We start from the raw sequence: 25,306 nt of genomic DNA on the forward strand, positions 1-25,306 counted from the left end.
GTATCTGTGATAAGAGTCTGATTTCCAAGACACAAAGAACACCAATTCGAGCATATAACTTACCCTCCAACAGGCAAGAGGTAAAAAAATAGAAGTAGAAATGAGAAATGTGAACTATAAACAAAAATGAGAGATCATCTCAAATGACTGGGAGAAAAACTAATTAAAACCAATTTGAGGCATCACCTCACATCCTGCCTTAGAGGAGCTGCAGGAACAGAGGAACATCAGAACACAGATGAGAGAGCAGTCAATGAAGCCAACCACTCTGGAAAATAATTAGAAGCTATGAGAAAAAGTCAGCCCACATCTGGGCATCACACAAACCCAGGAGGCCCAAAGACAGACAGATCCCATACACAAATGTGGAGACAAAGTAAGCGTGCATCAATTGGGAAACAGCAGTCTAAACTGTGGTACATGAATATAATGGAATATTACTAGCCTGTAAGAAAAAAAAAACCATAAGTAATTCAGAGACAAATTAGAAGATCTGTACAATTGCTAGCATTTATATAGCACTTTAAGGTTTGCAAAGTGCTTTACAAATATCTCATTTGACTTTTACAACAAATCTGTTCTATTATTATCCCCATTTCACAGCTAAGGAAACTCAGAGGTTAAGTGACTTGCCAAGGGTCACATAGCTAATTAATTAATGAATGAGGCAGAATTTGAATTCTCTCATCCGAGCTAACTAGATGCTTTTGCTGATACAAACTGTAGCAAGCATCATCAGGCACAATATCCTCAAAGGTACAATAATGTAAATGTAAAGACCACTGTAAGGCAAGCTTCAATGGAGCTTGGGAAACTGACCCAGAACCCTAACTCCTCCCTAAGAACACAGTCAGAGCAGGTCACCATGTCAGGCAGTTTTGCTTAAATGGTTTTCTTTATTATGAGGAATGATTGGGGGCAGCTAGGTGGTACAGTGGATAAAGCACCAGCCCTGGATTCAGGAAGACCTGAATTCAAATCTGGCCTCAGACACCACTTACTAGCTGTGTGAACCTGGACAAGTCACTTAACCTTCATTGCCCCACCAAAAAACAAAAAGAAAGAAAGAAAGAAAGAAAGAAAGAAAGAAAGAAAGAAAGAAAGAAAGAAAGAAAGAAAGAAAGAAAGAAAGAAAGAAAGAGAGAGAGAAAAGAAAAAAAGATGATCAATGGAAGAGGGGAGTTTTGGGAAAAAATATCTGATCATAAAAACAAAAAGCAACAATGCAGCTTTAAAAAAAATACAACAATAAGTCAACCTGACAAGGAAATACAACTCCACTATTTGATATTTATCATGTACTAACTATGTGCTTTACTTGCAAAAGGCTATGAATTTGACCTTTCCATTTTTTGTTGTTGTTCAGTTGGTTTTCAGTCACATCTGACCTCATTGGGGTTTTCTTGGCAGAGATACTAGAGGGGTTGGCCATTTCCTTCTCCAGTTCATTTTACAGATGAGGAAACTGAGGCAGATAGGGTGAAGGGCCTTGCCCAGGGCTCATGCAGCTAGTAAGGGTCTGAGGCCAGATCTGACCTCAGGAAGATGAGTCCAGGGCACCCACCTGGCTGCCTTGACCTTTCAATTAATCCCTACTAAAAAGCTGTTTGTTCTATTTAAATCGTTCTGCAACTAAATGTTTGGTATCTTGTTCTTCCCTTTTCAGATGAGTTCCCCACTATTTTGCCCCAAACTGAGAATATTTTTAAGCCAAAACCAAAGTGCAGTTCAAGTTATTATACAAAGTGACAGAAATGTACTCATTTACTTTGCTCCCACTGCATTACACATCTGAACATCACACGCAGTAATATTCAAAAGGGATTTCATTCCCTTCCTCTAGAGCCCTCCCTCTACCTCCTCCTGTGGGGTCAAGGGCACCACCATTGCTCCAGTCTTCCAGGCTCTCAATACCTCAGCGGCAGACCCAGTCAGTCCCTCACTTCCTCATCTCCCATAAACCTTCGGCTGCCTCATATTGCCTTTTCTACCTTCACATCTCTCAGATTCCAACCCTTCCCAACTGACACAGCCAACACTTAACTTGGCTCCGTTTGGCTGTACCACAGAGTGCAGGAGGGAGAGGTCTGAAAGAGGAGGAGAAGACAGCCCCGCTGGGAAGGAATGTCTTTCCATTTAATACTAGAGGCCCCTAGAGTCTGAATAGGGGAGTGACACATAAGGAAAATCATTTTGGCAGCTGCGTGGACAGGGATCTGAGCGTGCAGCCGGAACAGCAGTCCTGAGGCAAGGCAGAAAGCGTGCACAAAGACTCCAGGTCCCACACTTTGGCCCAGTCAGTCTGAGGTTTGGTTTGTATTTAGTTAGATCTTCTCCCTTCTGCATCCATCCCCTGCCCACTTAAGAACCTCTGAGGAATCTTCCTTTCCTTCTCACACCCCCAACCTATGCCCTATGTACCATAGCTCCAAAATACAAGGAGGGCCAGATCTCTGGAGCCTCTGTGACAGACACCCTGGATCAAAAAGGACAAGAGATGAAACAACACTGAGATGAGGGCTACGTAGAGCAGTATCACAACGGACACGACCATGGATGGGGGTGGAAATCAGTCAGCATTTATGAAGCACTCACTATGTGCCAGGCGCTGTGCCAAGTGCCAACAGCAATGGAGAAAATGACCACCAGCTAACAATCAGAGTTGTGTGCAGCTAATGGTCCAAAGAGGAGCTATGAGGAGACAGCTCTTTCCCACTCCTTTGTAGAAGGGGGAGCCATGGATGCAGGACACCGCATATGTCACTCTCTTTAAGTATCGTTTAGTTCTATGCAACTTTTTTCCCCTCACTGTTATAAGGGATGGCTCACTGAGAGGGGGAGAGAGGAGGAATACAGAAGGAAATATAGGTGATAAAAAAATGTATTTTTAAAAAAGCACTTGTTCACAATCCTTGATTGTACTTGGAAACAATTCCATCCACTGCATGGATAATATAATTATGAGTGAAGAAGGAAAATGAACTAGATTCAGAAATATCTCCACGCAAATTTGATTGTGAAAAAACCCCAAATTTTTGCAAAAGAACACAATGAGTCTTCGTCAAAGTCTATAAAACCTCAGTTTTAAACACACAGCTTTTAAAACCCTGTTCAACCACAAAGTATTCTGCAGGGCTCCAGAGTCCAGGGCTGTGGGTGGCTCTCCAGACTCCTGATCCAATCTACTCACAAGCAAATGCTTGAAGGACAAGGATTTCCACAAGGAACTAAAGTTTTTTCCTAGCAGTGAGACTAAAGAAGACAGCCTTGGTCAGGAAAGGGGCAGGAGGATTGCTTCAGTGCCTTCAGTTTCCATCTCCGACACTATTTCTGTTCCAGTGTTAGGCAACTGAACTCCCGAAAAGGACCCCAAATACTTGATAATTAGCAAGGAGAGTTTAATTACAACTACATCTGTTTCAGTGTCTTCACCTGGAAGACCCACCATCAGCCTCCTAGATCTTAAACCTTCCAGAGGCCCTGGCATATTGGAAAGCGTCCTGGTGCTTCCTAGCAAACAAAGTGCCCCTGCCCTCCAATGGAGGGTACAGACGGGCCTCTGAGGGGAGAGGGAGGACTCTATCGGAATTGACCTTGCATGAACCTGAAGAGCACTGACTCCCAGCCTTCTGATCACATGCCCCTCCTTAGTCCAAACATGTACTCTCAACATAGGAAATTTTTTTTTTAAAGAATTGGTCACTCCTAGACAAGGTGAGCACCATGTAACTTTGCTGGAAGAGTCTACTTTGACAGGAAAGGATTTCCAACCCCCTACTCTCTCTCTACACACACACACACACACACACACACACACACACACACACACACACACCCCTACCTGGGTGTCCCAAAATTCTCTCAAACTCCACCTATAAAAGCTTTACCTTAGCTTTTCCCTCAAATCAATTCCTTTTTCAAGCATCATTATTTCTGTCTGTGGTACCACCATTCATCTGGTCTTCCATGTTCATAACCTTGGCATTAATCTTTGATTCTTCCTTCTTTATCACCTTTCCCAAGTCCTGTTCTCGGAGATGGAAGATGCCAAACTATTAGTTCAAACCATTGCTGAACAAGAAATTCCCTTTACTTGATGCCCATTGAGTAAGCCATTGGGCCTGTGTTTAAAGACTTCCAGGGATGAGTAAGCCGCTTCCTCTTCAGAGGGTTCCCATTTATTAGGCGGACTTTCCTCACTCCCAGCCTAAGTCTGCCAATCCCACCCGTTCCTCCTGGAATGCGTCCATGTATTCATGGAATGACACCCATTTCTTCCTCTTTCCCCAGTGCCCCCCAGCCTAACACAAGCACTCACAACCACCCACCCGGATCCCTGTCTTTGTGTCCTCAATTCCCTTCCCTGTATCCAAAACATCCTATCGGCAGGTCACAGAGTCACTTAACTTTAAAATGTGCTATTATCTGACTTTGCTTCGTTGTACTTTTTTTTGTTTGTGTGGTTGGGTTTTTTAATTTTGTTTTAGTGAGGCAGTTGGGGTTAAGTGACTTGCCCAGGGTCACACAGCTAGTAAGTGTTAAGCATCTGAGGCCAGATTTGAACTCAGGTATTCCTGACTTCAGGGCCGGTGCTCTATCCACTGCGCCACCTAGCTGCCCCTTCATTGTACTTTTTACTTATTTTGTCCAATATTTCCCAAATGTATTTTAATCTGCTTCGGGCTCACTCAGGCCTCAGGCAGCACTGTGACTGTGTGTTTGATGCCTCTACTGAAGACAGAGCAATGTGCCCTCTGCCCCCTGAATATGTACACCCTGGGCTCTCCAATCCTCAGGTTTATCCCCCATCCTGCTCACTATTCTGGGAATGTTGCTCAGCCTCCTCTCTTCCCCCACACGTTCTTACCTAATGTTTAAAGTCCCACACAAATGGATCCCCATGAGGGCCTTTATTCAAGTCAAGAAAAACTCATTAAGCACTTAATACATATGACATGGACCGGGCTATCAAGCAATTTACAATCTATGTGATACTCTCCATCAAACCCTTCATGGTAAAAATAAATGTATGCTAATACCATTGGTTTCCTTGAGTTTGCAAATCAAAATGCTTGAAACTTTTAAAAAGTCAATCAAGAGGGGCAGCTCGGTGGCGCAGTGCATAGAGCACCGGCCCTGGAGTCAGGAGGACCTAAGTTCAAATCCGGCCTCAGACACTTAACACTTACTAGCTATGTGACCCTGGGCAAGTCACTTAACCCCAATTGCCTCACCAAAAAAAAAAAAAGTCAATCAAGAGATCCTTCAGGAACAACAAAAAACCAGGCCGCAAACAGGCTGCCCAGATGTCATCTTAGAACCCAAACCAATGGCAGCTGCCTTCTTCCATTGGAAGGCTGTTTACTATCTGCATCTAATCAGGTAACGAATGTTATACCTGGTCTACCAAACCCATCCCCTAAGAAATGTTTGTTTTGTTTCGTTTTCTGAGGCAGCCACATCTGTGACCTCACTGGTGGAAGGAAATCCTCTCCCAAAGAAAGCACCAAGAGCCAAATGCCTGTATGAGCCAGCAGGTCAGTAGGTGTCTGAGACAGGACTTGGATCCAGGTCTTCCTGACTGTGAAACCCAGCTGCCATCCTGGGTCAGAAAATCGGGCTCACTCTACCAGAACCCTGCCGAAGAGAGAACTCAGATGGAAGGGCCTTGGATGCCTCTACAAGATCGAAGACACTGTGATAAACAGATGAAAAACAACAGTCCCTGACCTCAAGCTTACAGAGCCCTAAGGTGTAATATAAACTGTATACTGATTAGCACAACAGAAGATTTTGTTGTTCAGTTGTGTCTGACTCTTCACGACCCCATTTCGGGTTTTCGTGCTATTTCCTTCACCAGCTCATTTTCCAGATGAGAAAACTGAAGCAAACAGGGTAAAGTGACTTGCCCAGGGTCATACAGCTAGTAAATGTCTGAGACAGAATTTGAAGTCAGGAAAAGGAGGAAAGTTCTAGATAAAGGGGGCAAAAAAACTTGGGAAACCTTTCATTTGGAGTAAAGCAGAAAAGAGAACTCACAGAAGTAGCACCTGAGCTGAGAGGAAGAAAAATGGTTTGAATGGCTGGGGAATAGCTTAGAGGTCATTCATTGAAAAAGCCTTTTATTAAATACCTACTTTGCTCAGTGCCCGGTTACCCCAGGTACAGAGAAACATAGAGGAAAAAGGAACAATCCCTGCCAGCTTTGCAGGGCTTTCATTCCCTTGGGGGAAACAAGATACTCACAAAAGTAAACATCAAACCTCCAGAAAGAAATAGGGGGCCCAGAGTTAAGAGAATCACTTCAGGGGCAGGGAAGAGACAGTGAATAGAGCACAGAGGAGAGCAATGCACAACGACCCTGGCCAGGGATAGGGCTCCAGACTGTCCAGGGCTGTAGGAAAAGAAGAGGGAGCCACCTGGAGCTGTCTGGACAAGGAAACAGCAACATGTTCCAGCTTGTGCCTGAACTTTGGCAGCAGGATATGTAGGATGGACTAGAGAACAGAGACTGGAAGCAACAGCCCAGGCAAGACCTAAAACAAGATGGCAGCCGTGTGACTAGAAAGAGGGGATAAAGAGGAGAAAAGCCATGGAGGTGGACAGGGCTTGGGAACTAACTGGATGCAGAATGAAGGACAACTGACTATCACAGATTTGAGAGCTGGAAGGAATTCCAGTGGCCATCTGATTCAACTGTGAGAAATGGGTAGTTGTCTCCTCTCAATGTGGATATATCAGTCAGTCAAAGTCCCCCTGACCTGTTTGTAGGACAAAGGTCTCAGATCCCCTCCTCCCCCTCAGGTTAGCAAGGTCACATGGTTCAAGGAGTCCTGGTCTCAATTAGGTCCTCTCCAGAGTTGTGTCCATATAAGGAAGTCCATATAAGGTCCACTCCTGAGTTATGCCCATACAAGGAAGCAGGGTGGGAATACTGCGTTTCAATTAGCTAGTTTTTGTGTGTAGATTGTAACCCTGACCAGTGATGAAAAAGGGGAAGGTCCATTCAAGTTAGGGACTAGGGTATAAAACAGGGCCTGCCAGCCCCCTTTTTGGGCACCCACTAGCTGCACACTAGGGTGCCTCCTTCTCATGAGAAGAAAATAAAGCCTTTGTCACCTCGCTGCTGAGTTCCTGAGAATTACTGAGAAGAGGATGAATTTTTCCCTCACACACATATTATGGATTAACCTGCATTTGTGTAAGCCCATTTTATCTGCCCCTCTTCTGCCTCCAGAGGCTGGTCTGCCATTCATTCCCAAAGGTTTGGCATGTCTGCAAACTCTACAAAAAGGGGCAGACAAGCATCTTGCAAAGTGCTGAATAAACTGGCTCCATGAGATATATCCCAGATCAAATCCAAGTGCATCAGAATCAAAGCAGTCAGTGAGCTCCTGAACTCATGACACAATCACTCCAAAAAACATCCAAATAAGGTCATAGTTAAATGCCCAGAGCAGCAAAACTCACAGAAGAATGTGCTGAAATCATCTTCTAACCAAGAACGGCTTGGAAGGTCAGAAGGAGGGAGCTGCTGTGCTGATACAGGAGTCGGGCCCAACTCCACAGTCACCCTGACACAGATCCAGTCCCAGGAAGGCCTCACCAGAGAAGGAGACCCCCAGAGCCTCTGAATCAGCTGAAGCACCAGTGTCATCTGGAACTAAGCTCACAGTCTGGTGAGAGGGCTGAGCCCTGGGCAGGGGGGAGACTACAGGGGTCTATGCTGGTGCTAAGGCAGAACTTGGATTTTACACCCCTGCTGAGAACCAGGAGGTAGGCTCGAGTAGCAGTGGCCCAGCTGGGGGAGGGGCACAGGCTCATTGGAGCTAACAACCACAACAAACAAAGCTGGTTGATTGGCAAGTTGGTCTGGGGTCATCTAGGACCAGGAAACATGCCGGGCGAGGGAAGGGAAGAACCTGATTCTCCTTAAATCATACCACCTGGGACATCTGAAGCTTGGGATACTGCAGCCTGGAAACAGTGCCCCACTTTAAGGAGCTAAAAGTCTAGTAAAAGAAAGGCAAGATGAGCCGACAGAGAAAGGTGAGGACCATAGAAAGTTTCTTCAGTAACAAGGAAGACCAAGGGGCCCCCTCAGAGGAAGATGTCAATGTCAGGGCCCCTATATCTAAAGCTTCCAAGAAAAATACAAATTGGTCTCAGGCCATAGAGGTGCTCAAAAAGGACTTTGAAGATAAAGTTAGAGAGGTAGAGGAAAAAATGGAAAGAGAAATGAGGGTGATGCAGGAAAGACATGAGGAAAAAGTCAACAGCTTGAAAAGTCAAATGGAAAAGGAGGTACAAAAGCTCTCTGATAAAAATAATTGCCTAACAATTAGGATTGAAAAAATGCAAGCCAGTGACTTTATGAGAAACCAAGACACAATAAAGCAAATCCAAATGAATAAAAAAATAGAGGGCAATGTGAAATATCTTCTGGGAAAAACTGCTGACCTGGAAAATAGGTCCAGGAGAGATGATCTGAAAATTACTGGTCTACCTGAAAACCATGATCAAGGAAAGAGCTTAGACACCATCTTCCAAGATATTCTCAGGGAAAATTGCCCTGAAATTCTAGAAGCAGAAGCTAAAATAGAAATTGAAAGAATCCACCGATCACCTCCAGAAAGAGATCCCAAAAGGAAAACTCCTAGGAATATTACAGCCAAATTCCAGAGCTCTCAGGTCAAGGAGAAAATATTGCAAGCTGCCAAAAAGAAAGAATTCAAGTACTGTGGAGCCCCAGTCAGGCTAGCACAAGATCTAGCAGCTTCTACATTAAAGGACCAGAAGGCATGGAATATGATATTCCAAAGGGCAAAGGAAATGGGATTACAACCAAGAATCCCCTACCCAGAAAAACTCAGCATTATCTTTCAGAGGAAAAAATGGAACTTTAATGAAAAAGAAGACTTTCAGATATTTGTGATGAAAAGACCTGAACTGAATGGCAAATTTGACTTTCAAATACAAGACCCTAGAGAACCATAAAAAAAAAAATGGGAGCTGGGGGACATACCTGGGGTGGTACAGTGGGCAACTGTCTTGTGTCTGAGGCCAGGTTTTGGCTGGGATCCCCCTGGGTCCAGGGGTGATGATTTGTCCACTGTGTCACTTAGCTAGATGATAACATCTTTAGGGTTAAATTGAGGGGTGAAGGGAATTCATTGGGGGAGGGGGAAGGGCAGAAGTGAAATCCTACAGGAAAGTAACAGGAAAAGGCTATTTATGGAGTGGGGGAAGAGATGGGAGAGGAGCAGGGCAGTAAATGAATTTTACACTCATCAGAAAAGGCTCAAAGATCTTAAACTCATCAGAGCTGCCTCAAGGAGGGACTAATAGACACACCCAACTGGGTGGAGTAATTTATTGAATCTGGGCAGTAAATGAGCCTAACACTCATTAAAATTGGCTCAAAGCCCTCAATCTCATTAGAATTGGCTCAAGGAGGGGCAGCTAGGTGGCACAGGGGATAAAGCACCGGCCCTGGATTCAGGAAGACCTGAGTTCAAATCCGGCCTCATACACTTAACACTTACTAGCTGTGTGACCCTGGGCAAGTCACTTAACCCCAATTGCCCTGCAAAAAAAAAAAAAAAGAATTGGCTCAAGGAGGGACTAATGTACACACTCAATTGGGTGGAGTAATCTCTCTAACCCTGCAGGAAAATAGGAGGAGAAGGGGATAAAGAGAGAGGGTCAAAAGAAGGAAGTGCAGAGTGGGGGAGGGGACAGACAGAAGCAAATCCCTTTTGAAGAGTGATAGGATGAAAGAAGATGGATAATAGAATAAATATCATGGGGAAGGGACTAGGATGAAAGGGAAACAGGTAACAATAGTAATCATGAAAAAGAGAAAAGGGGGGGGAAATTGTACAAAAAATATTTATAGCAACTCTTGGTGGAGGCTAAGAATTGAGAATCAAGGGAATATCCATCAATTGAGGAATGATGGAAAAAGCTGTGTTATATGATTGTAGTGGAATGGACTTGTGCTACAGGAAATTACAAACAGGATGATCCCTGGAAAGACTAATGAACATCGATGTATGGTGAAGTGAGCAGAGCTGAGAGGACATTGTGCGCAGTGACAGCAGCATTGTTCAATGAGTAATTGTGAATGACTTAACTACTCTCAGCAGTACAATGATCCAAGACAATCCCAAGGAACTAATGAGGAAGCATACTATGCACCCCTATAGAAAGAAATGATAAAAAGAACACTTGTGGATTGTACATATATAACCTGAATGCGGTCTTGTGGAGGGGGGAGGAAAGAGAGGGAGGGAGGGAGAAAAATTTGGAACTCTAAATCTTATGAAAATGAATGTTGAAAACTACCCTTACATGTAAATGGAAAATAAAATAAATGTTTGTTGAGAAATCAAACAAACAAAAGAATCAAAGCAGTCGTAAAGCATAAAAACTGGGACAGGCCCCCAACCCGGGGAAGCTCAGTTACTTGCACATACATTGTGCTGGAGCCTGATGACAACACACCAGGGTCTTACTAAAAACACCAGCAAATATGGAAGGAGCTAAGGAATAGTTCTTTTGGCTGCCAGATTTCGGAACTTATCTTTGAAAGCTTCCCTTGTTTTGATCTTGTCTGTGAGGCTGCAGCATACAAGAAAAGGGTACATACAAGGTAAAAAGGTGGGCGAAGAAACTGGACTGGGAGGCAAAACAGGTTTCAGGAGAAACTGCAGGCCCTAAGTAGGACCTAAGAGTCCGGGCTACCCAGAGTATTTGCCTAATGGGTAATAAGCCTGAAAATCACAGTCAGTGAAAACCAAAGCTACCAGAGGTCCTGCTTGTCTATACACAATAGTCTAATTTCTCCCTGGGAAGACCGTGCTCAGTTATGAGCACCAGATTTTGTTGTCAAAAACATGGAGTATGTCTCAGGACTGGCAACTCGAGTGGAGCCATACAGATACTCATTGAAGGAGCTGGGATTTAGGGCTTATAGAAGGGAAAAAACAGGGATAGGTGGGGGGTGTGGAGACACACATTGTAACTAGCAATTATGTAGCCTTTAAAATGTGCAAAGCACATCTCACTGGAGCCTAACAAGCCGGTAAAGGAGACACTTCAATATTATCTCCATTTGACAGCAGAGGAAATGATTACATAGCAATTAGATATGACTTACTGGATTTGAAACCAGGCCTTGCTGGCAGATTCCAGCACTAAGTATAATTATTATTAGCATTATTTTAACAATAATACCTAGCACTTACATGGAACTTGAAGGCTTGCAAAGCACTATACAATTACATCATTTGGTCCTCACAACAACCCTATGAAACAGGTACTATTATTATCCCTCTTTTACAGATATGGAAACTGAGTCAGACAGTGGGTAAGTAACTTGGCCAAGGTCACACAGCTAGTAAGTGTCTAAGGTAGGATTTTAATTCAAACCTTCCCTCGTTTCTTAAATATAGAGTACTGAATCAAATTAATAAGAATATGAGTCATTCTCCAACTGATGGATTGGCAAAGGATATGAACCGGCAGTTTCCTGACAAAGTAATCAGCTATCTATAGTCATGTGAAAAAAATGTTTTAAATCAGTACTGATTAGAGAAATACAAATTAAAACAACTGTGAGGTATCACCTCACACTTATCAGGGAAAAGGAAAATGACAAATGCTGAAGGGGATGGGATGTGGAAAATTTGGGACACCAAAGCACTGTTGGTAGAGTTGTGAACTGATTCAACTCTTCTGGCTAACAATTTGGAACTATGCCCAATATAAAACTGCAGATCCTTTGACCCAGCAATACCACTACTAGATCAGTATCCCAAAGAAATTAAAATAAAGTTAATTTTTTTAAAATACAAAAGGACAGGGGCAGCTAGATGGCGCAGTGGTTAAAGCACCAGCCCTGAATTCAGGAGTACCTGAGTTCAAATCCGGCCTCAGACACTTGACACTTACTAGCTGTGTAACCCTGGGCAAATCACTTAACCCCCATTGCCTGCAAAAAAAAAAAAGAAAAAGAAAGAAAGAAAAAGACTTATATCCACCTCAAGAGAAAGAACTGATGGAGTCTGAATGCAGATTAAAACATACTTTCTTTTTCTTTCTTTTTTTTTTGTTCTGCTTTTTCTTTTGCCACATGACTAAATATGGATAGTATTTTACATGACTACACATGTATAATCCATATCAAATTGCTTGACTTAAAGAGGGAGGGGAGAAAGGGAATGTTTAGGGCTAAAATTCTAGCTAAACTGTCTAAAATATCCAATGAGTGGTCGCCAATAAATTATAAGCTTTAGCAAGAGTTAGACTTTTAAGCATTTATTAAGGAGAATAAGAATTTGGTAAAGAGAGAGAAAAAGGCCTAGATTCCTATCTATTAAAGGGAGAGCACATTTCTAGGTCCGCTCTCCACCAGAGTCCAAAGGGAAGAGCCCGAGACCGAGCGCCAGTCTCTTCCTTCCTCCTCCCACTAGCCCGCGTCACTTCCTTTTCCAAAGAAAAGACTCCTGGTCTTGCCCTCAAAGATCTTTGCTTCATGGGTGGAACTCTTCTACAGTAAGTCTCCAGCAGGTGGTGTCATTCCAATCATTACAGGAAGTGAAGAATTTGAAACCCCAAATTTTAAAATACAAACTTTTAAGATTTTTTACATGTAATTGAGAAAATAATTTTTTAAAGAAAATGCAATAATAATAATAATAATAATAGTATTTCAGGCCTTCCTGATATCAAGCTGTCCACAAGTAGGCTAGAGCACCTCAGGTTCACCAATCTCTCCTGGATGTTACAAATGACTTGTTGGGCTAGAAGCTGGACTATATGGCCTTTGCTGTTCCTTTCAACTCAGTCAACTAAAACCGAAGTTCAGGATTCATTGCTATTACCAAAAGGCCAACAAGATTATGGACATCTCCAAAACTATTGCTGAAAATATTCCTCTGCTCTAGTACTAAAGCATAAAGTCCCTATAAACTAGCAGGCTGGGTGCAGCTGTGAAATGGAGAGGGTTTAAAGGAAGGCAATGGAAATGAGTAATAAAAGTCCCTGCAATATGAGGCTATCACATACCCTTAGGTACGGTACAGTACAGTACAGTACAGACTGCAGCTTTCCATCTAAAGGCACCCATTCATTTCTATCCTTCCAGCCCTGTCTCTAATCTAATCACATGATTTATTCACTGACCTACCAACCAATGCTCCTATTAGGCCACTTTGTGCAATTCATAGTACTCATTGTTCAGTCTTTTTTCTGTCATGTCCGACTCTTTGTGACCTATTTGGGGTCACACAGCTAGTAAGTGTCTGAGGCCAGATATGAACTCCAGATGAGTCTTCCCGAACCCAGACCCAACACTCTATCCACTGCGCTACCTAGCTGTCCAGTTTGTAGTGGAAGAGACAATAAATCCAAGGATTCATTTCCTTGACCCAAAAGGGAAGGCATCACATTTAACTAAATACAGTCTGTCTTGCCCCTGGTAACCTACACAAATTAAGAGTCAGAAAGCCTCACCTATGTGCCTTGACTTATCTGACTTTTGGGTACATCGGAGTGCAGGGGCATCCTTCCAAAGATTAAAGGACACCTTTACCACAGAGCCCAGTGAGCCAGAAACTCAAGGTGACCTCAATTCGCACAAGTATGGAAAGCCTACCCACCCTGGAGAGTAGAGCAGGAAAAAAGGAGGCCTTCACCACAAAGCCACCACTGACATCTCTGGAAGTTGCTGTTGGAGGGTCTCTGAGCCCATGTCCACTAAAGCTTGAGCCTTGTGAGTTCAGGGGCCCTTGAAGAAAAACCAAGTATCGGGCACTCACTGCCCTAGAGTCATGCATGTGTCCCAACTGTACCATTCTGCTGAGCAATACGCAGAAGAGTTGTCCATACACCCCAATAACTACCCCGATCACAGAACTCAGAGTAATTCTCATCTCGTCACATATCAAATTACTGGCACCTTCCCCTGTGGTACTCCTACCTCATCTCCATGTTACAGAATCCCTCTCTTCAAGAAAACAGCTCAAGCACCACCTTCCCCACAAACCCATTTTGGAATTACCCCAACCCCAATGGTGAGTGCCCTCTGTTAGTGCCCCTCCCCAATTGCCTTAGATCTGTATTTTGTAGTTTGTATATATTTATTTTTTATATTTTAGGGGAAGGAAACCCTGATTTTAAACCTCCACTGCCTTGTGGCTATACCCATATATGGGAAAGGCTTCGGGAGTTAACCCCGAGGAAAAATCAGGAGTGGAGTCCCTTAGGCAGTTGGATGTTGGACATCACATCCCTCTGGCAACTCCTGCGGTGGTGGCACTGGTGCCAAACTGTATTGGCTCTGCCTCTCCTTTGGATCCACCAATGACGAGGAGAGGGAAAACCTGCTGCATGGGCAACAGCTTGTTTTCCATATTGATCCGCCCAGGCCAGCGCCCTGGAGAGGACACTCCAGCTACTCCTCATGGGGAAGATACAACACGGGATGGGGCAGTTACCAGTTATAAGTCACTCAGGAGCTGCGGCTCCCACATCGGGCTGCACAGCCACAATGTGGCCTGTGGCTCTTCAAGGCGCTGATCCACGGTCGTCCACAACTGGTGGAGGCCGCCGCCGCCGATGACGACGGCGTATTTATTCTAAGCATAATTACACGTGTGGATACACATCCCCCTCAATGGAACATTTGTACTTGTTGTCTAAGATATCAAGGGCATTTAATAAATGCTTTCTGATCAGGTGACTGGATGACTAGCAAACTGCCACTTCTTGCTCTTCTAATCATTATTGTTCAGTGATAGTCTATGGAGGCAAATGCCTTTTCTCTCCCCAGTTAACATTCTCAGGGTTTGGAAGGCTCCAAAGCAAAGTGTGGGAGAGAAGAGGTATTCATTAGACTGGTACCAAACTGAAGGTCTACAGAGCCTTTGTGCTGACCTCATTGTTGTCTGCCTGTGAAACCTGGACCGTGTAACCAGCGCCATGCTAGGAAACTGATTTGCGTCCATCTGAATTGTCTTAGGATCAGCTGGAAGATCAGGTACTGGACACTGAGGCCCCTTCTTGAGCTAAGCTGACTCTCCTGCAGAGGATATAACTCCAATGTGCTGGTCATGTGCAAATGCTAAAAGGTTATTTTACAGAGAATTCAGACAGGGCACACACTCACACAGAGGTTGGGACACTCTTAAGGTCTCTGAAGAACCTGGGAAACGACTGTGTGATGTGCATGGGAGACACTGGCAGAGGACCATCCAGCACAGCAGCTCACGTCAAAGAAGGCACTGTGTTCTATGAGGACACATGAGCGGCACAAATATAGAGACATCTCAGCTCCAAATGTTCACGTCAACTATTTGTGCCTAACCTGCGCTAGAGCCGTCCCAGCTCATGCAGGTCTCAAGTCACCGTACCTTGCCCCTAACATGGCAATAGCACATTGGTCCTCTTTAAAAACTAAGAAACAACCAACAAACTGGCCTCTCCCCTAAGTTCTGGCCCAGAAGAATCAACTACCTGATGGACATCTCCACCCACATGTTTTCTAGCTAATTCAAACCTGAAAAGTCCAAAACAGAACTCAAAATGAAAAAACAAAAACAAAAATCACCCCTCTTCTCAATTTCCCCATTTTGGTCAAGGGAATCCATCCTCTTTGAAGTGACCTAGGTTTACTACCTCAATCATCATCTACTCACTTTCCCTCACTTCACATAACCAATCATTTGCCAAGTCTCATCAGTTTTACCTTCACAGCATAACCCATTTCTCTGCACTCACAGAGCCAGCACTCATCACTCTTCTCATCCTTTTGTGAGAGCCTCCTGTCTCTCCCCTCCCCTATTCATCCTCCATATAGCGGCCAATCTAACCCTGTCAATAATCTCCAGTAGCTCCCTATTACCTCCAGAACCAGACAAAAGACTCAGCTTGGCATTTAAAGTCCTTCAAGCCCAGCTCCAAACAACTTTTCCAACCTCACTGTTCACTCCTCTCCATCACATATTCTATGACTCAGGAAAGCTGTCTGCCCTGGCTGGGTCCATGACAAGTTTATGTTACATAATCTCAACTAAACCTTCAAAGCAGGAAGGCAATCTTTCTATATCTCCCTAATTAATCCATTTATTATCCCACTCAGCAATATTTCCAAACATTTTCATCCCTTCTCAAATCTCCCAGGGCTTCCTGACCACTCCCCCACTGAGAATCTTGCCTTATATTTTCATGGAGAAAAAATGAGGCTCTTCAGAGAGCTCTCCCTTTTCTCCTCATCTTCCCTCCACAGCACTCAGGTGCCGTCTGCAGCTATCTCCTTCTTCATCCCTACTTCACATGAAGAGGTGATCCTTCTCTGCAGGCACAAGGGATCTCGTTCCATTTCATCTTATCCAGCCGACTGCCCCCCCCCATCACCCTCACACTCTCATTTTTCTTCAGTCTCTACCAGCTATTGCCCACAACAATGACTGTCTCCCTCATGCTCAAAAACCCCTCACTTAATCTGTCCATGCTTGCTAACTACTACCCTGTATCTCTCCTCCCTTCTGTAGCTAAACCCCTAAGGAAGTCATCTCCAATGGATGCCATCACTTACTTAATTTGCAATCTGTCTTCTTACTTCATCACCCAAGCAAACCCCCCTCTCCAGTTACTAATGATCCCAACTGCCAAACTGAATGGTCTTTCCTCCACCTCTCTGCAACCTCGAACACTTGTCTATCACCCTCTTCTCCGATACTCTCTTCTCTTTGGGTTTTTTTGATTAGTTTTTTAGTTGTTGTTTTTCTAATCTCCTGATTCTACTGACAACTCCCTCGGTCTCCTTTGCAGGCTCTTCATCCACATCAGAATGTCCTGGGGCATCTTTTCTTCCTCGATGATATCAGCTCCCATGAATTCATTTACCATCTCTATGCAGATGGCTCTCAGATCTATTTGTATAGTCCAGCCCTCTTCCCAACTTCTAGTCTCACATCTCCAACTGCCTATTAAACATCTTGAATGGCACCTATTAAAATATCTTTGATATTTTCTACTCAGTATGTACAAAACTGACTTCATTATCTCTCCCCACCTTCCAAATTTTTCTATTACTGGGGGGTGGTGTGCCACCACCATCCTCCCAGTCCCTCAGGCTCACAATCTATGTGTCATGCTTAATTCTCCCCTCTCTCTCTCCCCCCATATTCTACTCATTGCCAAGTCTTGTCATCTCTACTTTCAAAGTGTCTCCTGAATATACCACCCTTTCTCTCCTCTTACACCCCTACCACCCTGGCACAGGAAGTCAGTGCCTCCTGCTTGGACCATTGCAATAGCCTACTGGTGGCTCTCCCTGCCTGAAAGCCTCCCCCTGCTCCCGTTCAGCCTTGGCTCAGCTGTAAAATTCATCTTCCTAAAATGGTCTGACGATACCCAACCCTCCCCCACTGGTCTGTAACCTGCAATCTCTCCCTATGGCCTCCAGGATTAAACATAAAGACCTTCCTTCCTTAACAGTCTTCTTACATCTCACTCCCCGCAGCCCCTCCCCTTCCTTTGCAATCCAAGGACACCAGCCCCCTCAATGTTCCACCTCCTAACTCAGGCATTTTCTCTGCCGGTCCTCCACTCCCTCCTCAGCTCCTTCTGCTTCCCTGGACTCCCCTTCAAGGTCCAGCTGAAGTCCTACCTTCTCCTGGGAAGTCTTTCCTAGTGCCTTCCCTGAGACAACTGCCAACAGATCCATCCATATCCAGTAGCACAGATGTCTTCGTGTTCTCCCCCCACCCCACCCCCGACTGAGAGCTCCCTTAGGCTTGACCCCCTGTCTTTGGATCCCCAATGCTTGGTACAATAGGAACTTGAGAAATGCTCACTGCCCTCTGTGCTTTGTCCTAGTCTGATGCCAACTAGAGTGCTGTCTTCATGACATTTTAGTAAGGACACAGATGATGGGCGATAAAGGGACAGCCCGTGGTGACTGAACAGCATGCTTTGGGAGGATCGGTGGAAGGGACTCAGAATAATTAGCCTTAGCTCAGTGCCTGGCTCATGGGGGGTGCTTAATAAATGTTTGCTGACTTGATTTGCCTAAAAACGAAAAGACTTTATAGGCATGAACAAAGTCATCAAGTATTTGAAGATTTTCATGTGGAAAAGGGAAGAGAATCTAAGTAGCAAAGAGGCTGATTTTGGCTGGATGTTAGGAAAGAAAGATTGCCTAACGCTGAGAGCTGTCACAGAGTCAAGTGAGCTGCTGCCTCAGGAGGTGGTGGGCTCCTGTTTGCTGTAGGCCTTCAAGCAGAGTCTGAGTGGACTTTTAGCAGTGATGTCAGAGAGGATTCTTGGTCAAATATGGACTGAGTTAGATAGACAGCCTCTGAGTTTCTGTGAACTAGCTCCTCCAAGTTTCTCCCCAGTTCCTATCCACCTCTGACCTTCCACTCCATCCCCTGAAAACCCGATCCATCATCCTGATCACTTCTCACATCTTCCATTGTTTTGTGCTTATAGAAACCTAGCTCTCTTATTCCTGGCCACTTCAAGGTGTGCCTTTTTTCATGCTTCCCCCTCCCCTCACTTACTTGCTTTCCTTCCCACCAATTTAAACTCAAGAGGAAGAAGGGGCCTATATCCTGCTCCCTAGTGTCACTTCCAGATCCTCTCTTCTGCTGCCGTCACTCTGCAATCTCTCCTCCTCTGTCAAGGTTCATCTGTCTTTCTAGATTAGATGTATCAAACACACAGTCCACAAATGTACCCAAATAAAATTAAAATATAGTTGGGAAATACTTAACAAAATAAATAAAAGCACAACAAAACATAAATATTATATTTTAAAACTAAAATTAATATGGCCCATAGGGATCTTCATCCATTTGGATTTGAGGTTGACAACAGACCCAGATCACCTGGTCAGAAGCCCTCTCCTTTACAAAGGCCTCAACCTCGGCTTTCATACTAAAGGGCTTCACCTCCCTGAGTACTTCCAGCCTCCCAGTTCAATTTCAACTCCTATAACCTATACACTGCTTCACACTGATGGGGAAATCACCCACAGAGGTGGTCACACTACTCTCACCGTCACCCAAAACCACTTCTAGGATCTGGAAATCTGAAATTCCTCTCCTGATCATCATCAAACACTTGCTCTGCCTCACTTCTCCTAAACTTTGCCTTCATTCTCACCATAGTGTATCCCTCCCTTCCTCCCCTCTTCCCAATCTATAGTTAATCGACAGTCATCCACCAAAAGTCACGCCTTGCACCATCTCCACCATGAGCTTTCTGTTCTTACTCCTGGAGCCGCTGAACATAGCCTAAGGAAGTCAACAAGACCTGCCAAACACAATACAGATTCACGGTATCTTATCTTACCTTATCTCTACCTCACCATCCTCATATTCTTCCCTAATTGACTCCTCCACTTCCAAACGTTTTCCTAAAATTCCCAAGTCACTCCCATTGGTTTAGTTACCATTGCTACATATATGATACATACATAGACTCTGCTTATCTGTCTCCTGAACAAATTCCTGTGGGATATTTGCACAGGACTGTTCTGTCAGCGTCTGGAACTCGAATAACTTCTACCCTAAACCCCAACTTCACCACACTTCTCCCTTCCACTAAGGGCACCAACAGCCATACTTCCAGTCATTCCTGACTCTTCCCACCACCACACTGTCCATAATCAATGACTTGTCATACCTTGTTTATAAAAATCTCCTTCCTTCACTCAAATTTCCATTACCCTAGTTCAGACTCTAATCACTTCTGACTTGGGCTACTCTAGAATTCACCTAATTGGTTTAACTGCTTCTAGTACCTCCAATCCATCCTCCACAGAACTGCCAAAATTATCTTCCTCTAAAGGTACAGGTCTATCCATGAAACTACCATGCTTAAAAACAAACAAAAAAAACCCCCACCACATTGGTTCCCTACTTATTGCCTCTAGAATAAATTATGAATGCAGCCACAGGTTTGGTGCTCCTGGATTTGCCAAGATTGGAACATGAGTCAATCCTCATTTCAGCTCTCTAACCAGTCCCAGAGCCCCCAATATTCACTGTTTCACCCCCACAGTCTACCATGCTCAGGGCCTAGCCATATGGGCATCTTGCCATGTTCCCTGGTTCTAAGTGCCTATCCCCACTAGAAATGCTGACCCCAATACCTCTGCCACTCAAGTTTGGGGACTTTTGGACCTACTGATATTGTGTGCTGAATGGATGCTCAGCTCCCCATCTAGCTAACCCCCAAACCATACTTTATCCTATACAGCCAGCTGTCCTATTGCAGCCTCCCCCAAATACCTTCCCTGCCATTTCACCTTTCTCATGGAACAAGAATCAAATCAACCTTTCTAAGGCTCTTGCAAAGAGAGTAACAAGTCTACTTCCCAAAGGCTCTGCTCACAATCCCTGTCTCAACCTAAATCCAAACTCCCTTCTCCAAACACACTTTGTTTCCTTTCATATCCCCTCCTTGCAGACACCGTCTCACTTTTTTATTTGTATTCAGTCCCTGACACACAGAAGTTGCTAAACAAAATGCTTACTGATCAGCCTCCACTGTGTCACTTCTGTAAACTCCTCAAAATTCTTAATGTTCTCTCCCACCTCAAACTAACTACCTTTCACTTCTTTATCTCCCTAGCGGGGTGAGGGCTCCTTCATCACTTTCTTGTTTGGGGGAACCTTTGTATATGCTATGTATTTAATGTTTGTGGAATTGAGGGAAAAACGTGTAGACTGTGAAGATAAGTCCAAGACCACATCTCCAAAGGAATCTAAATAAACGTCCTACCTGAACAAACCCAAGAGGTGTCCTCTTTTCCACAATGCTATTAGTTGTATTTGTAAACTAAGGGGTCAAGACAAACAGCAGCGTATACAGTGTGGAATGCAAAAATAAATAATCCAGACTGATTCATCAAATCTGGTTTGGATATTTATTTCCAATCATGACTATATGTCAAGGCTTTTGTTGATAGAAAGCTGGCCTCAGCATCAGAAAGACCTAAGTTTAAGTCTGGTCTCTGACACATATAGGTTGTGAGACTCTCACAAATCAAATCACTTAACTTCTCAGTGTGAAGGAAACTCTTTAAGACTAGACTACAAAGGAGATGCTTCTTTTGGGGAGAGAGAACTTCCTCAATAGGAGTTCCCTGAACCAAAGGAAAGCAAAGGTCAAGATTTTTAAAAAGAAATCTTTCTTCACTGCATCAAGGCAATTCTTTCACAGCCTCCCAATAGATTCCCTACCACACTCCCCACAACAGCTGTTTCAAATCTTCTCTTCTCTCTCCAAGCCTCCCACACAGCTCTGCCTCCCCCTACCCTCTCACCAGAACATCTTCCCTCATCCTCTTCCCCTACTCTACATCTCAAAACTCATTTCAGAGCAGCGTCTTTGACACAGCCAACTGCCTTAAACTGGCATCCTTGATCCCATTTCCCCAACTGTGCTCTCGGACCTCCCATCTCTTATCTATGGGCTCTTCCTCTAGGCCTGCACACAAGAACAGGCCTTCCAGAACCCCCCCCCAAAGCCTCCCCTCATATGAGTCTAGTACCCCCCCCAAGCTATCACTCATCCTCACTCCTCTTCCACAAGCAGATATCCAGAGAAGGCCCCCTACACTCCTGGTCTCCACATAATGGTTTGAGTTTGTGAAGCAGGATAAGGGCTTCTCCCCCACACTGGGAGCCCCCCTTTATCCATGATAAGAACTTCTCACTTACACCGGGAGCCCCCCCTTTATCCATGATAAGAACTTCTCACTTACACTGGGAGCCCCCTTTATCCATGATAAGAACTTCTCACTTACACCGGGAGCCCCCCTTTATCCATGATAAGAACTTCTCCCGCACACCAGGAGCCCCCCTTTATCCATGATAAGAACTTCTCCCGCACACCGGGAGCCCCCCTTTATCCATGAGAACTTCTCCCGCACACCGGGAGCCCCCCTTTATCCATGATAAGGGCTTCTCCCGCACACCGGGAGCCCCCCTTTATGCACGGGGACACTGAGGCTCAGAGAGACCGTCTGGGGAGGAAGGTCAGTTCTGAGGCCAAGCTGCCAAGCCAAGGTTGGGGGGGGGGGGGCGCACAGACATCGCGCCTCGGCCCAGAGAGCCCCCGGGCGCCCGGGCCTCGGCCCGCACAATGGGGGCCCCGCCCCCGGCCCGCCCCGGCCCGCGCCCGCCCGGGGCCCCGCCTCACCGGCGGCGAAGTGCAGCGGGGAGGACTTGCGGCCGGCCAGGTCCTTGGCGTTCACATTGGCCGCGTCCACGAGCCTCCGCACCCGGGCCACGTCCCCGTTGCGGCAGGCCTCCAGCAGCTCGCGCAGGGCGCCGCTCACGGCCGGCCCCGGGCCCGGGCCCGGGCCCGCCTCCGGGGGGCTGTCCGAGGGGCTGGGCCCCAGCGAGCCGGGGGACGACGAGGCGGAGGAGGCCGAGGACGAGGAGGACGAGGTCGACGAGGAGGCCGAGGAGGAGCACGAGGACACCGGGGGCACCGAGGCGGCAGAGGCGGCGGCAGAGGCCGGGCAGGGCCCGGGGCAGGGGCAGGGCCCGGGCCCGGCGGGCGCCGCCGCGGGAGCCGGAGCCGGAGCGGCGCTGTCGGCGGGGTCTGGGGAGCGCGGCCGCTCAGGCCCGGGCCCGCCCCCGCCCCCGGGCCCGCCGCCTCCTCCCCCGTCCGCGTCCGGAGGCGCCGGGAGGCCGCCGTGGCGCGGGGAGGCCGCGGGGGACGCGGGCCCGGGGCTCAGCGAAGGCGGCGGCGGCGGGGCCGCTCCGGCGGCGCCCGGCGGCAGCAGCGGCAGCGGCGGCGGCAGCGGAGGCGGCGGCGGCGGCGGAGGTGGGTGGTGGACACCGTGGTGGTTGTGGTGGTGATGCTGAGAGCGACGCGACGCCGCCATCTCCCCACTCCCTCCGCTCGGTCACTGCGGCAACCGGGCCAGCGCCCGCCCCCACTTCCGCCCGAGCGGGGCCAATCAGCGTCCGCGGCCACGGAAGCGAGGACGCCGAGGGAAGCAACGGCCGTGACCGCAAGGGCTGATGGGAACGAGGGGGCGGGGCCCTCCGGGAAACGACGAATGGAGAGAGCCGTCTCTCCTCGGAGGCAAGCCTTGGGCCCGGAGGGGCGGGGAAGGAGTGAATGGCGAGCACCGCCTCCTCGAGGATGGGAGCGGTTAGGAGGCGGGGCTTAACCCAGAAAGACGAGCCGTCCGGGAAGGCGCCAATGGAGAGCGGCCTCCCGGAGGATGGGAGAAATTGGGGGCGGAGCTTAAGTCTGCGGGAGAAGTCGTCCCCAGAAGAGCCGAATGAGGAGAGCCGTCTCTCAGGGAGGCGGGACTTGGGCCAGGAGGGCGGAGCCACGGAAAAATGAGCAAAATGGGAGAACCGCCTCTCAGAGGATGGAGGCGGATCTTAATCCCGACGTGGGGAGCCATCCCCCAGAAGGGGCCAAGTGGAGAAGGCCTTCTCTCCGGGAAGGCGGATCTTAACTCCTGAGGGCGGGGCCACAGGGAAATGAGTGAATGGGAGGACCGCCTCTCAGAGGGTGGGGGCGGAGCTTAGCCCTGGGGGAGGAGCCGTCCAAGAAGGGCCGAATGGGGCTGTGGCTGCCTCCCGGAGGATGGGAGGGGCCAGGAGGCGGTGCTGAGCCGAGGGAGGATCCCGAGGGGCTGCGTCCCGGAGGTGGGGTCAAAGAGGAAGACTAGGCAGCGGCGGGGCCCCCCTCCCCGCCGCGTCTCCATTTCTAGAAGGCGCCCACTCTCCCCGGGGTGGTTGCCTCTTGCCGCCCGGACTCTCAGGTCTAGCTTACCTGGGCCGTCAGTCCCCAGGTCGGGCAGGGACCGGAATGGAAAGAGCCCCCCTCCCCGGGCCCCAAGCGTCCCGGTGACTCCCTGGCCTCGGGCTCCTTCTCTGTGCCAGGCTGGCCCAAGGTCCAGACCTTCCACCTCCGAGACTAGGACTGTCACTTCATGTCCCCGAACAAACGGCTTTTTGGTGTGCGGAGGGCTGGGCTCCGGGCACCCTTTAGATGAGACCCCTAAGAGTTCTAAGCAGGTGCGAGGAATGAGGCCCCTCCCTGAGCCAGAAAGTTTACTGGGAGGGGAGTCTTAGGAAGGTCCGAGATGGATGGAGGCTGGTCCAGGCTTCCTGGAGCACGGAGTGCGGGCAAGGGAAGCGAGGAGCCCGAGGTTAGTCCCCAGAGCCGGGCTGGCACCACACAAGTCACGAGGTCACTGACTTGTGTCCGCCGGGCCAGGAGCAAGGACAAGTCCCTGACGACTTCTCCCTCTGCAGCCCACCGGCAGCCCTCCATGCCCACCTAGCCTCACTCCCCATCAGCCCTCGAGCGCACTGTTGTCTGCACCCAACTCTCCCTTCCGTCTTTGAGAAGATGTGGCGGAATGGAAGAGGGCTTGAAGCTATTCCTGCCCCGCACTACATCCTGAGCAGGTGGCCTGACCTTGGATTGAGAGATTTAGAGCCGGAGGGGCAGTCGTAGCAGCGCCGGCTCCCGCGGAGCCCCGCCCCCCCCCATCGCCCCCCCACACACATACCCTAGAGAGTAAGGTCCTGGAGGACAGGGTCCGTATTTGGGGATGGGATTTGTAAAGCACTTCGCACGGCGTCTGATGCATAGTAGGTGTCACATAAATGCCAGCCATTATTATTAATATCTTAACTCTGTCTTGTTCCCCAACTTCCAGCCCTCAACGTCTCCTCTATAGTGATGGCCAGAGAAATGGTTTGCCCTTATTCGAGTGAAAGGGCGTTTCCCCCACATCTTAGGGATAAGAATATAGCTTTCTATTAACTGCTTTTTGTCCCCATGAGGCAACTAAGTGACAGAGAAGACCCGAGTTCAAATCCTGCCTCAGATACTTCCTAGCCATGGGGAAGGTCATATTAACCTCTGCTTCAGTTTCCTCAATTATAAATTGGGAACAATGACAACATCTCCCTGGCAGGGTTGTTGTGGGGCTCAAATGAGATTGTATTTGTAAAGCATTGGGCCACCGTGCCTGGCACACAGGTGTACTTAATAATGCTTGCATTCGTCCTGCTTCCCCTAAGCTAGTCCTTTATAGTCCTACAAACCAATTCTAAGCAAGGACACCTCAGAATTCGACCAACTGCCAGTCCCTCCCAGGACCTGGGATCACAAACTTAGAGTTCATGTCAGCTGTAAAAGCTGCCAGGTCCAAATCCTTTTCAGAGAAGCAAACCTAAAAAGCACCTTATGTCCAGGATTTGAACCCAGGTCCTCCTCTTCCTCTGTCAACCCCATGCTGGTC

At 47.2% G+C, this 25,306-nt stretch overlaps 1 protein-coding gene across 1 annotated transcript in view; it reads right to left on the minus strand.

Annotated features, from left to right (window-relative positions):
• Positions 1-23,449, minus strand: part of TNKS (tankyrase) — a 216,640-nt gene extending 193,191 nt beyond the window's left edge. The window contains exons 1-3 of the mRNA XM_043972387.1: positions 23,438-23,449; positions 22,870-23,351; positions 22,222-22,760 (exon numbers count right to left, since the gene is read on the minus strand). Coding sequence (XP_043828322.1) covers positions 22,222-22,760; positions 22,870-23,351; positions 23,438-23,449 — 1,033 coding nt within the window. The remainder of the gene's footprint in view (positions 1-22,221; positions 22,761-22,869; positions 23,352-23,437) is intronic.
• Positions 23,450-25,306: the final 1,857 nt, after the last annotated feature.

Source organism: Dromiciops gliroides, chromosome 6 (genome assembly GCF_019393635.1).
Source record: "Dromiciops gliroides isolate mDroGli1 chromosome 6, mDroGli1.pri, whole genome shotgun sequence".
NCBI classification, from domain to species: domain Eukaryota; kingdom Metazoa; phylum Chordata; class Mammalia; order Microbiotheria; family Microbiotheriidae; genus Dromiciops; species Dromiciops gliroides.